Consider the following 14398-nt stretch of genomic DNA (forward strand, 5'->3'; position numbering starts at 1 on the left):
GTTCAAGTCATCCTGATTTTACTGAACGATGGCCCCAAACCACAGGAGCGGTGACGCTGGCAGGTTCGAATGTGCCAAAGACAAGCCCGTCCGGTGCTTCCTTGAAGTGTAAAGGTGAGTAGAGGAGAATTGAGAAGTTTTTACAGAGATAGAGACCACATTCACATAACTTTCATTACTGTGTAGTGTGATGATAATGATGATTGTTCTATTTTATTAGTACTCTTTTATTGTGTCTAATTTATAAATTAACATTTATCCTAGGCATGTACGTATAGGAAAACTCATAGGATGTGTAAGATTGAGTACTATCGGTGGTTTCATGTATCCCCCATGAGTAAGGGAGTGTGCAGGGACATTCCAATGTGGTGGTTCCTGTGGCTGCATCTGTAAAAGCTGCCTTAGTGTCACTTCAGTATCTTGGAGTCCCTAAGAGGTCTAATGTTATGTCTTCTGTGAACTGTTCCCCAGATTCCTTACTAGTAATGTATGGTCATTTCCTCAGGATGCCTATAGCACTTTATTCATGCCAACTAACTGTATAGAATTTACCATAATATGTCTCGAATGATAGTTATTTGTAGACATATATCTGTATAACTATTTGTATACATATCCCTCACTAGATTATTAACACTTTGAAAGTAGGGACTACGATGTATTCTCTGTACTTGCCCCACCATAAATGTCCATCAGTGCCTGACATTCAATAAATACTTGCTGAATGAACAAACGAATGAATGCCTCCTACTTTTAATTGAAGGAGAGGCAGTCACTGTCCCAGAAAACAGACTATTGTTCCTTTCATACTTCCTAAAATATGCACTGACATCACTGACTTAACTTGGATTTTACTACCTTGTTCAAATAAAAACGCCTCATCTAACATTCCTTATTACTGAAATTACACAAAAGCCTAAAATAAGCAATTTTAAGAATGTTTGATGAGGAAACGGAATTTCAGAGTGACTCGGATAACAATGCTAATAAACGGTATGTAGTGAAAACATGAATAACACAGACTCTCAAAATTGCAGAAGGAGCTGGAGTTTAATGAATCTGTTTAACATTAACATCAGTTGCTAATAGCAAAATATAAACTGATGGTACAGGGGACATATATTCTGATCAAGCCAGCCAGCATGGAAAAGACCTGTGGTAAAAGGCAAAGGTACATTTAAACTCCATAGTTTTGAGACATTTCATTATACAAGCAATTTAATTTTGGGTCCTTTTCTTTATCTGGTATCCATGGGAACACTGCCACTTGAGAAATTAATTTGTTTTTGGCAGAGAAAGAGCCCCAAATTTAGCCAGCCATTTAGCCACCAGTTTTGAAACTCACATGCTCTCAGTTAATTTGAATAGATGACTGTAACATTTGCCTCACACAAAGACAATAAATGGCTGCCAAGAAGATTACTATGAACTAAGATGCTTTATGTCGAAAGGCAGCCAAAATAACAGAGTCTTTAAAGTGCTTACCACTTATTTGCAAATGGGTCAATGAGAAATTTGCTGCCTCAAGTAGCTTGATGGAGAAGTCACTTGGCTTACCTCTGATTCACATACTTCTGTATTTGATTATGCACATCTGACCGTCTTACGAGGGATGAAATGCATGCAGAGCAGGGACATTCCCTTTCAGTTATGTTGCAAGCCCTCTTGCTTACTCTGAGTACTTAATAAAGGTGGAGATCTTACTAATTAAAAAACTGAGCAGCAATACAATGGCCTATACACACCTTTGAACCAGGTGGGGCTGTCAAGCCTAGAAAGGCATACACTGCATTGTTTTCTCTGGCTTCAAAGAAGGCATCATAATCCTGGGTGGGAAAAGAAAAGGCAAAAAGAATTAGCAATATGCAACCAAATAAAGGAAAGACAATGAGGACATTTATTCAAAGTAGCTTGACTAGTCAACCTCCTTGGTGGCGGCAGGCTATCTAACTTCCATAATGCTAGAACCTGGAAAGGACCATAAAGAGCAAGGCTTATGGGATCTCATTTAATGTACGTTAGAAGATACGTTGTTCTGTGGGGCAGAAACTGTAAAATGGCTTATTCCATATCACATAGAATTAAAATCTGTCTCTGGGCAAGCAGCTTTCTCCACGGCCCAAAGCAGCCAACTATTTGCCAGTAAGAGGTTACTTATTCTAGCAAGGGTTTGTTGTTCCAGTTTCCCATTATTTCTCTCCCATTTTTAATTAAAATAGAGGTTCCCTCAGAACCTATGGTAAACTAGATATCAGGTAGATATACCTTAAAGCCATAAGAATAGTAAATCTGTACTGTGTTTGGGGGGAAGAGAATGTGATTTCCATGAACTATGACCAAAAGAACAAGTGAGTTACTAAAAAGCTCCTATCCAGGGATTCCAAAAAAGCCTCACGGGATTGAATTTGGCTGGGCTTTCTTTCCACTGCCATCCTCTAAGCCAGTGGTTCTCAACCTTCCTAATGCCGCAACCCTTTAATACAGTTCCTTATGTTGTGGTGACCCCCAACCATAAAGTTATTTTTGTTGCTACTTCATAACTGTGATTTTGCTACTGTTAGGAATGGTAATGTAAATATCTGATAGGCAGGATGTATTTTCATGCTTACAAATGGAACATAATTAAAGCATAGTGATTAATCACAAAAACAATATGTAATTATATATGTGTTTTCTGATGGTCTTAGGCCACCCCTGTGAAAGGGTTGTTCAACCCCCAAAGGGGTCGTGACCCACACGTTGAGAACCACTGCTCTAAGCCATGAAGTATGCTCCAAAAGTAATAAGCAAAATTGCCTAAATTTGATTATGACATAACCAATAGCCAACCTACTTTGAAAACACAACCATGGTCTATACCTGGCCTAAGTCTATTTGATTTAAAAGGCACAGATATAACCTTAGCATTTTATCTGATTTATTAGAGATAGAAAGCACTCATAATTTGCTGGCACCTAGAGGATCTGGAGGTATCAATTTTAGAGCCTCTCAAGTGACTAGTGACCCCACCCAGAGACACATCAGAATTTCTGTCTTATTTAGTGGTTCTTTCTAATGCAGTCATAATTGTTTAGGACCACTGAAGTCCCCACAAGTATTGACACAAAGCATCTTTTTGCGTACCCTACACACTGGCAAAGGAATAAACCCTAAATAACAGGCATATCCAAGTAGCTTCCTATACTCTTTGAGCTTACTATTCAAACGTGAAGCTAACTGGATCCTGATACCAGTTCCATACTGAGACATATGACCTATAAGCTACTCAAGGTAAACAAACAAAATAGGGCATATCTATACTTAACCACTTGGAAGTAACCGCAAAATGATAGTTTAAAAAATCCAACAGTCATACAAGAGGTATTTCTTACTAACATCAAAACAACAAAAACAATGCATGTCCGTCTTTAAATCTATGTGAAAGGAAAAAGATCCTTAGCTTTACTGAAATCTGATTTTTTTAAATGCTATGTAAAGAACTCTGGTCTTCGTTTCAAGCGTTTTAGAATCAAAATACATTATCATTTGTTGGTTTTGGACTCAGTAAACACAAACAGGTTTGTAACTCTGAGAGAAAAGATTAGTTTCTCAATTAAGCCAGATTAAATAATTTAATCTGCAAATATGTATTGAGCACCTACTACATTCCAATCACTGTTCTTAGTGCTAAGAATACAAGAGTAAACAAAACAGATTGTGACATAGTCTGCTTCTTATATAGGAATTCTCTTGAGAAAAATAAAGATAATTTATTTACATCTCTGGGATTCTAATAACATTAATCCAGAATATATTCTATATATTGGTGTCATTTATTGTTTCATGGAAATGTGTTTTAGTTCTTCATATACATAGCATAAGCTTGTTCAGAACAAATATTACTTTATAAATTTTGCATCTTCTATATCAGAGCCTCACATATGTAGTCATATTGTAGTCAGGAAATAAGATCTTCAGCCACCATAGTTCAGTGTTTCTCAATAGGAGGTAATGTTTCCCATGGGGGCATCTGGCAAAGTCTGGAGATATGTTTGGTTTTTCACAACTGTGATGGTGCTACTGGCATTCAAGGATAGAAGCCAGGGATACTGCTAAACATCCTATAATGTGCAGGGCAGCCACCCACAGCAAAGAATTGTCCAGCTGAAGATGTCAGCAGCACCAAGGTTGGGAAACCCTGAGATAGTTTAAATGGGATTTAATATCAAGGGTGACTTAGAAAAGATTAAAAAACTGAAAGGCAAACAAGTGTTGTGAGGCAACCCAGAGATTAGCAACAGCAAGAAGCTGCTGCCAAATCTAGGGCAAAAGGAAAAAGTGGGCAACATGGTAATTCAGGACCCAGGAGCTGCGCTACCTAATACAGCTGGTACCATAATAGAGATTCGACTATGTTCATGGACACTCCAGATAGAAGGGAAGGGGATTCTTCGGCTTTTCCTTTCCCCCCGTCTGCCGCTCTTCCAGCCAGTACCTCCTGTTACCAGCCAAACCTAATAGGCAGCCAGTTGGCAATGCAGACTAGGAAATGTAATTTGCTGAGGTCAGACCCTGCACTATACATAACAGGGCAAGAAAAGAATGAAAATGGGAACTTTGAGTAAACGGGGAAATGAATACTGCAGTGATTTAACAGAAGGAATAACAGCTTCGGAGTAAGACAGATCTAGGTTTAACTCCTAGCTGCATCACTTATTAATTGTGTGATTTAGGAAGTCGGTTAAACTCTTCTAGGCCTCAATTTCTTCATCTATTTAAAGTAAGAATAATGATACCTACCTCATGAGATTATGACATCATACACATAAAACATGTAGCGCAATAGCTAACATATAATATGTTTTGTATGAATGGTTGCTATATACTCTTTTAAGTGTCTATATAGGGACAAATCTTCATCCTCATTGTTATTGAACTCCTAACTCTGTGCCTGGCACACAGCAAACACTCAGTAGAGGTTGAATTTCTTTTCCACTAAGAAATGTTTGTTTGTTTGGTTGAGTCTCACCTCCTGCCCCTTCTTTTCCATCTTCCAAAGGAGAAAGAAGCCAAACAAATACGGTTTCTCAAATGTTACTCTTATAACCAAAATGTGCCTGTTTTTGAAAGTCAAACAAATAAAAATGTCTTCTTTAAAAGAGAGAGAGGTTAAGACAATATATGCTGGCTTAGATTGGGCTGTATGAACTCTGAGGCCTCTACTAACCCGTCCGATTTACCAATTTTCAGAAATTTCAAATATAGAGGAACTGAGGTTCCACTATCTAAATGGGTAGCATAATTGCCTTTTCCTTATCTGCAGAGAACATCTTTAAACATGGGCTGTGTTTGCAGCACCAGATGAAATTTTCAATCCTCCCTCCTCAGAACTGACAAATTCCATTCACAGACAAGCATTTGTGCCAATGAACTCAAATTTGCTGTAGTTGTACCTTAGATGCTTTGAATTGGTGCATGAAGAGATCCCCACCAAAAAAATATCCATCTTATTCCCATATAAACTTGTGAGCTACAAGATTTGTATTGCTGGCTCTAAAAACATTTGTTTCTCAGTCATGCCAATTCTGGGAATATAGCAATGCAAACAGTTCTTCACTGGAAATTCTTATAGCTCTTAAATATGCTTTCTGTACAATGACTTCATAACCACTCTGATTTTTCAGCTATGTATGATTCTTCCCCCACCCCACTCCTAACCAGCTCCTTAAAAGAAGTGGTTTTTAAAAAAAAATATTTGTACTTGCCATTGTGCATAGAAAGGTCATACGCTATAAATGATACTTAAATATATAGCGAATGAAGAATGAAGAAAAATACCCCATGGTTTAAATGAAGACTAAACAAGATGACCTTTCTGAAAGCACCAGTCACAAGGCAAAAATAATTTTTTCCCTCATGCCTTACATAAGTCCAATGAGCTAAATTAAAATTTTAACGAAATTCATTAATGATACCAGAATAAGAGTATTACTAGCTTCAAGCAGAAAATAAGGCATTCTGCTTTTTTTCTAAGTAATGTTCATCTAAATAAGTCAAATGACTGACCTCTTTTCACAGACTCCCATGGACATACCAGAAACACTAACATAATTGCTCTTGTTGGAATTCAGATGAAGAAATGTAAAGCTATATGTCCAAGGTCTGTATACATTTGCAGGTAATTTTGGGTGGTGTCTCATTCATTTGCCTTCCAGTCTAAGGAAAATATCTGAACTACCTAGGATGGATGAAGAGAATGAGCAGGAGAAATTACTGTGTGGAGGTCTGGGCAAAGGGGTGAGATGGACGGGATGGATTTGAGGCAATCTGTTTCAAAAAACAAACAAACAAACAAAAAGTCTCAAAATGTAAATTGATTCCTTACCCCACGGTACTGGCTTTCATTGAAAATCTGAGGAGGCAGGGGGTACCCTGTGGCTGGTCGACTGTTTTCAGGTACATTTTCTCTCATCCATTTCCGATTTTCTTCATTGGCAGCAATATCTTTTTCTTCAAATCCTATTTTGTTAGCTTCTAAAAAACCAAGCACATCTTGCTGTTTCTTCTTAATCTAGGACCCAAAGGACAAGAAACGATATGTTGAACAGCTTCTGTTGTTATTTTCAAATTCGCCAAAAGGCATAAATAAATTTACGGATCACGATCTGTAGTTTCGCAGAAGATACACGGTTTCTCTCTTTAGTGCTTTGCTGTTAATGATGTCTCACAAGTGGACTGAAGAGCTGTCAGACCACACATCCTTTTGTCAACCGTTTTCTTTTTCTCTTTGTCAAAAATTCCCACATCTAATGATGCGCACACAAAGCTAACCGAGGCATATCAGTAACATAATACGCAGTTAACTCACAAGTATGCATAGTGGGAAGCTTTGTCCTCTGATCATCTACAAGCCTTTGTTAGTTTCGGCCCCTGTTGAACGTCTTCTCAAATAACCCACGTCTACTACCAGTCTCAATGGCACCATGTAGTAATGAACAGAAACGAATCTTTCTTTGAGGACGTGACAAGCCCCTCAGAGTCACTCTAGGTCTCAGTGTCCACTGTTAGAACATAAACTGAATAAGAAGATATAAGAGCGAAGTGTGCTTGTATCCTATGTTTGGAATACACATGCACCACTTATAAGTCCTTAATATGTGTTCCTAAGGTATCTTTCATGTGTATCTCTGCTACTTCCTCAGTTAGGTTAACAGGTAAAGAAAATATATTTATTTTGTCTCCTAATCATACCTAGAAGAGAGTTTTAAAATAGTAAAATTAATCCTTTTAGTTAGGCTTCTCCTCAAATATGCATTTCTTTTAGAAGCTTAATTCACACATCTATGATAATTTATTCAAAGTTAAAACTCTTAACATTTCTGAGATGCAGCGCATAATCAAAAGTTTCTTCATGGAGTCACATTAAACAGACACATAGAGTAGAATCATCAGAAACATAAAATCAAAAGAAGCGGTCCTCCCAATGGAAATAAAAATGCAAATAAAAAACTTCCATACAGTCAAGTCCTCTCTGGATTTACACCCCACACACACACATACGCATAAACATAGGTTGTATTTTTGTCCTTGTAACTTGCTTGTGATTGTGTGCAAGTAATTTTCTCTCGCATATAACCACAAAGAAAAAATTCTCAATTTTTCCCAATAAGAACAGAAATTTCTATAGGCTATTTAGATCAGAGGATAGAATGCCCTTCTTTAAAGATCAGCTATCAGTACAGTTTGCAATGAGATAATTTTTATTTCCTTATTAAGCTCATAAAGTCAAATTTTCAGTTCTAAATGTAACATATGATTCCTTTTTAATTTTGAGAAAAATCAATGTAAAAATCAGATAATCAAGAGTGGGTGTCTAATGGACTAAACCAGCAATTTTCACCCAGTGTGCCATGGCAGGCACACCAGTGTGCCACAGAATTTTTAAAACATGCAGTACATGACTATTTAGTCAGGGGCACTGACCTCTTTTCCCTTAGATTGTCAACTAAACGTGACAACAGCCAACACAACAATAACTGTCCAGCGTGAATGAATCAAAATTATATCTGTTTTCTTGGTCAGATTGGCAAAAAAAAAAAAAAAATTTCTTGGTGTGCCACAGAATTTTAGTGACTATTTTATGTGTGCCAGGAGAGAAAGAAGTTGAAAATAGCTGCCATAAACACTTGATGAAAGGTTCAGGTCTTTATGATACAATAGGGAGTATTCAATTATTGTGAAATTTATCAAGTAATTTGTCAAGCATTTGCATATTTACAAATTTAAGTAAATATCATGATTTCTTATAAAGATGGCGATTTCAGGCACTTGACATTGCAACAGATATTTTTTAATGAATAAAGAGATAATGTTTAGCTAATGTGCTCAGCATTGTATGTGGCTCTGGATGAATGTCACCTGTCATGTTTGTGTGAGACTAAAGGCCTAAGACCTTTAAGATAAATGAGTCTTTGAAGCCTTCCCACCTCATTGAATCTTACTATGTTGAGATCATGTTCACTGTGCTGAGTGAAGATGGTGGCCAGGCCTGGTATCACTTGTAATTATAGCACACTTTTACTGATATCTTTACCCTCCAGCCATCATCTCTGCACCACAAGTATTTATCCCATGTTCTGGAACTACCCAATAAGTACACATGCGTCCTATAGCATTCTATATCTCCAAAAGGCTGAAGAGAACGGGCTATAATAACACTTTTTAGTAGATTCTGCCCTGTAAAATGAGAACATTTGTTTAGCTTTGAATCTTCAGGGAACGTAAAAAAAAATGTTTCCTAACTTGATTACCTGTAGGTCAAAAAGTTCCCATTTCAAGTTTATTTCCAACATGGGATAGTTTATATCTAAATAGTTATTGCTTTTCTTATACAACTACAAGCACATGTTCACTACCGTGCACCCTAATAAAGGGGCTTCTGGTGATGCTAATTTTCATGATCCCCCAGTGGGACTTAAAGGGACGCAGTAAACACATGTGATTGAAAACCATACATTGCAAGAATAATTAGGAATAGGTGTTGTAAGAGTTCACTAAGGAATAAAATGTATATTTCCTACAGGGAAAACAATTTTGGTATTAAACAGTTATTGCTATTGTTTTCAACACACAAATGCACTTGGGAGTAGACAGTGGCATTGTGCAGGAATTTAAATCAATCTTCAAAGAGAAAACCATACCAATCACCTCCATCCAGTGAGTGTGCAGTTTCTTCTGTCTACACGTCAGGGTTGGAAATTCAAGGTATCTTCCCCTGCAAAGACGCAGAGCCTGGAGGAAAACAGTTACTCTCCAGCTGGCCTCAGGAAGCTGCTTCGTCTCTCGTGCCAAGGGTAAAGTTTCTTTTAAAGGAAGGTATCTGCTTTATAAGGTGCCAGTGTAAATGTTCAAATTTCAAAAGAATAAAACTTCAGTTATTACGTCTCAAGTGGGAAAACAAGAGTCTTTTTCATGAAAGTGTGAACCTACTGTAAAACATTTAATGAAGGTAGGGTTTTTGTCTTCTTTTATAATTTACCTCTGTCACATTGTCTCAGCTGACACTTTAATGAACACTGACAAGTGGTTCCAACTATAATGCACTAAAATCTAAAAGGATTACCCCAAATTGTATTTAGTAGCCATTTCAACAGTATTTCTTGGGTTCTTGTTACATGTGTAAAAACTTTATTTTAGATTCTCTAAAATGTCTGAAGGAAAACAGCAGAAATTCCCATGCAGGATTACAATCTAGTAGGAAGGCTGAGCCACAAATATAGCAAGAAGTTCAATTACAACGTGATGTTTAAATATGAAGCTAAGACAGTTATCTATACAAGGTAGTTAGGTAAGAAGGGCTTCTTGAATGGCAAAGCCAGTGAGTGCAAAAAACTTAGAAAAGACAGCAAGCACAAATAGTTATTATTTATACCACTTAGAGGTTCATAGTGATAGCACGAATGCTACATGCTACATCCATGAATTCCACTTTTAATTTTAGTGAAAGGATGATGTAAAGTTTAACATAACTGGCTGTCTGTGAAACCTGAGCTGACAAATGTCAAACGACAAAATAACTTGGAGACTTGCTCAATGGACACTCACAAGTTCTGTGACTAAATTCTTCCACAAACTTAAGGCCTGTTGGTGAAGAAACAACTCGATGAGTGTGTATTTTGTCATTTTCAACAGGCTATAACTTGGTACCTAGCCAACTTCTGCAAAGACAAATGTAGATATACAGGTTCCCTCCCATTGGTTTTGTTTATTTCAAGCACTACCCTCTAAGCAGGGCCGCTCTTGTATAGGAAAATAATAAGCCTGTTTTTGCCTGGCCTATGCCTAAGGATGTCGCAGTGAGGTAAAGGAGAGTGAATAAATAGCATTTAAAGCTGCCATTTTAGTCTTTTTAAATGAACACTGTCATGAGTCTCAAGACCACTGGCTTCCTATTGCTTAATCAAATGGCACAACCACAGCAAGATGTACTTGTTGTCAGCTGCTCTGTTTTGCAATATTTTCAAAAATGCTTTGATCACAATCGGCCATGTAAAACTTATCATTCACAGCTCTTTGCCAGAAAGTCTGCAACAAATCTGGGTTCGGTGGGGGCCAGGGTCTGCGTGGAGAGGGCAAAGGCGGGGTGGGGTGGGAAATGGGTGACAGCTCCCTAGAGTTCTCGCTTGACAGATGTCCCAAGATGTGGCAGTAAAAGAGTGCAATCTAAGGTTTGCTATTTCCCTGCTGCCAAAGGGAAAAAAAAATCTGCTGTTATAACTTCCTTTGCAGTTGCAATTCTAACCATGTCTAAAGAGATGGTTAGATGTTAAAAGATGTTAAGGCCCAAGTGATTTCAAAAGTAGAGTCTGATATGAAAAGAGGACAAATTAGGTATTAACGGTAGTTTCTCAAAAATAGCTATGTCTTACCGTGATCACAGTAAAGAAACTATAGTCATGCCCATTTTCTGGGTTAAAAAGGTTTTTCTTAAATAAATCAGATGGTCCTGAATAACCTCATCTGGCATTTTTATTGGCCCATAATTTTTTCTAGAGTCAGAAGGAACTTTAGTGTCTCTCCCATTCGTTCAGAGGTTGCTTTCTGTACAGACACAGTATGCTGTGAGATACGGAGCACTGGGAGTACCATTCCCCCCCCTCCCTTAAAATTCTATCCTCTGTGGCCTGAAACCCCACCACTACTGACTTACTACTTGGGCCTTCATAGAAAGGGCAGGCAGTGTGTCCATTTGGAGTGCATGGAGGCGCTGCCTGGAGAGACACAGGTAAGGATGACAGTAAAGTTTATTTGTCTGCCTTACAACTGCACCTAGAGTTGTTCCTACATGAACTCTAACAGGATCACATGAAAGAGCAACAGGAATGGCCTCCTTGGATAATCCCAAGAGGAAATTTCCAAGCTTTATTACATGTCAGTACTGGGTTAAGCTTTGCATAAGATAAAGACTTTTAAGGAGAAAGGGAGACTAACGTTTGATGAGTGCTTTCTGAGTATCAAACTCTTTGTGAGGCTATTTGCACAATTCTTAAAGGTAATAGTATGATTATCCCCATTTTACAACAAAGGAAATGAACACTCACATAGGTTAAGGAACCTGCCGAAAAAGACAGCATGCTTAATTGCCTGCACCAAATCACAAATCTAAATCTGACTGCAAAGCCCTGTTCTTTTTCACTATATGCAGTACATACTAGAATTCTCAATTTGTACTTGGGGAGGTAAGAGTGATGTATATGAAAATTTCCTTATAAACTATATGGCACTGACTAAAAAGCCAACAAAATGGAGATATCCTATGTTGTCCTCGAAATAGCCCTATTTATTTTATTTGAATTCCTAGCTATTCTGGTCTCTTTTCCCTTGCCCAGTCTCAATTGACCCCAGTGAATTCCTAAGTCCACCAATTTGTGAGCTTGCTTACCTATAGGCAGCAGGTACGCGTAAGAAAAGAATGAATGGGACCTCTTGTCTCTCACTAACTGCACAGAGAACGATGCAGCCTGTGCCTTCCCTTCGTCAAGAGGTCAGCCACTTACTAGCTCTACAGTGGGCAAAGTTGCTCTGGAGGGTGTTAATTTCTGTACTTTAAGTTTACCAAGAAACAGACAAGAAAGTGCAAGGACATCAGACCCTTCCAATTCTTTATTATTATTTTTTAATCAGCAGTGTACCTATCACAAAAAAAAGTCCAACAATATTTCTAAGGAACAAAATGATCAGAATACAATGCACTGCTCACCTGATAGTAAAAACAAGCTTTAACTGAATCGGTAACAGACAAAAGGACTAAAGTTTCTTCTGATTCTGGAAGAGTATACACAGAGAAAAGTTCCAGATAAGAAAGGGCTTATGGATGAGGTTATTCAAAACGGATATATCATTTAGTCAAGAAAAGCCCTTTTAATCCAGAATATGAGCATGACTTTACTTTTACCCTTTGCAAGTGAACTTCATCCCTATATAATGGTATCAAATGTATCATACATGTCAAGAGAAGTATTAGCAGGTTAATAAATGATAGACATACATTTGTCCAAGGGCTAAAAGCCACAAAATTGAAACATAAACTGCATTCATACTGCTGGTACACTGGCTTCTTGTGGTCAATTACAACCCCACCCCAAAGGCTTAACTTTCAAGTTCTGCATAAAGGCCCTACTCTAGCTTTCCATAGATATGCATTCGTCTCCCTCTCCCGGATCAGATCAAGTGGCTTTTCCCTTTCCCTGAGTCTATCCTACTCAAGACCTCCGAGCTTTTTCTCTGTTCCCTTCAACTGTAATTCTAACCACGCATCCAGGTTCACTCCCTCTGGGAAGCCCCTTCACTGGCCACTGCAGCCCTCACTCTTTGACTTCCTACCAAGTTTAGAGCTTAATCAAATACATGTAATACCAATGTTTGCTAATCTCTTCACATGCCAAATTCTCATCTCTTCAATTAGTTAGTTGATAAGCACCTGAAAGGATAGTCCACGCCTTTTGCTTATGTCTCTCGACAGTGTTCTCACCTTCAGGCTGGGCACAAAGTAGCTAATACTGATTGATCAAAATATTGTTTTCAGCCCTGGCTGGTGTGGCTCAGGGGATTCAGTGCCGACCTTTGAACCAAAGGGTTGCAAGTTCGATTCCCAGTCAGGGCACATGCCTGGGTTGTGGGCCAGGCCCCTAGTTGGGGGCGTGAGAGAGGCAACCACACATGGATCTTCCTCTCCCTCTCTCTCTCCCTCCCTCCCTTCTCCTCTCTCTAGAAATAAATAAATAAAATCTTTTAAAAATTTTTTTGAAAAAAAAGTATTGTTCTCAATTGAGCACCACCAAAAATGTCTTCAGTTGTTTTTAAATTTTATTTTAATACACTTCAATTTTGGAATACTTTTAGATATACAGGAAATTTGAAGCCATAGTACAGAAAATTTCCAGATAGCTATCACTCTGTTTCCCCTGTTGTTAACATCTTACATCACAGTGGAAACGAACATTGGTACACCACTCTTAATGAAACTCCAGACTATTTGAATTTGACTAGTTTTTCCACTAATATCCATTTTTGGTTTCAAGATCCCTTCAAGATATCCTTTTCAAGATACCACATTACATGCAGTCATGTCTCCTTAGTCTCTTTTGGTCTGTGACAGTTTCTCCGACTTTTCTTGTTTCCAATGATTTTGAAGGTTTGGAGGAGTACTGGCCAGCTATTTTGTAGACTGTTCCTCAATTCAGGTTTGTATGATGTTTTTCCAATGATTAGACTGAAGCTAGAGAATTCTAGGAAGAAAGTTGCAAAGGAGTGTCTTTCACATGATTAACAGGGACACACGATATCAACATCACTTATTAATTGTGGTGTTAAGATAGTCACTGAAAAATGACTATTTTTCTTCTTTCCACACTCTATGTTTTGGAAGCAAGTAAATAAGTCCAATTATACCTCAATAAAGCTGGAAGAAAGTAAGTCCAGACATATAAAGGAAGCAAAGTGCTCTTTTGAAAACCCTTGCAGAATACTGGAAATGTGACAATACTTTCTAGGAAAGTTTGAGAAAAGTCAGGAAGTTTGAGAAAATTCAGGTGGCTATAAATCAGCAACCTATGAGAGCTTATTCAGCAGTAATACACATCAGTCTTTGAAGGTGACTGGGCTGCATTGCTCATAGATTAACTGTTAACCAAAAATGCATCTTCAAAAGAAATTCCTTCTATTAAACATCTTGTGCATCAAATTAGATTGATGGGCTCTCCGAAAATGGATTGGAGAAAACTCCATCTATTAGTGAATTTTAGTTATGCTTTAGCCACCTTTTTCAGTATCAGATATTTTTGCCACTCTGAAGGTACTGATCACTGGTATTTTCAATATGCCTATATACCTTCCATTTATCCAAGACTTGAGTGCAGGG

At 37.9% G+C, this 14398-nt stretch overlaps 1 protein-coding gene across 2 annotated transcripts in view; it reads right to left on the reverse strand.

Moving 5' to 3' along the window:
* Window positions 1-14398, reverse strand: part of SH3BGRL (SH3 domain binding glutamate rich protein like) — a 65502-nt gene that overhangs the window by 3690 nt on the left and 47414 nt on the right. For both annotated transcript variants that reach the window (XM_090265070.1, XM_090265068.1), the window contains exons 2-3: window positions 6365-6550; window positions 1746-1826 (exon numbers count right to left, since the gene is read on the reverse strand). In XM_090265070.1, coding sequence (XP_090121196.1) covers window positions 1746-1826; window positions 6365-6550 — 267 coding nt within the window. The remainder of the gene's footprint in view (window positions 1-1745; window positions 1827-6364; window positions 6551-14398) is intronic.

Source organism: Furipterus horrens, unplaced genomic scaffold (genome assembly GCF_987537825.1).
Source record: "Furipterus horrens unplaced genomic scaffold, mFurHor1.1.pri manual_scaffold_17, whole genome shotgun sequence".
NCBI classification, from domain to species: Eukaryota; Metazoa; Chordata; class Mammalia; order Chiroptera; family Furipteridae; genus Furipterus; species Furipterus horrens.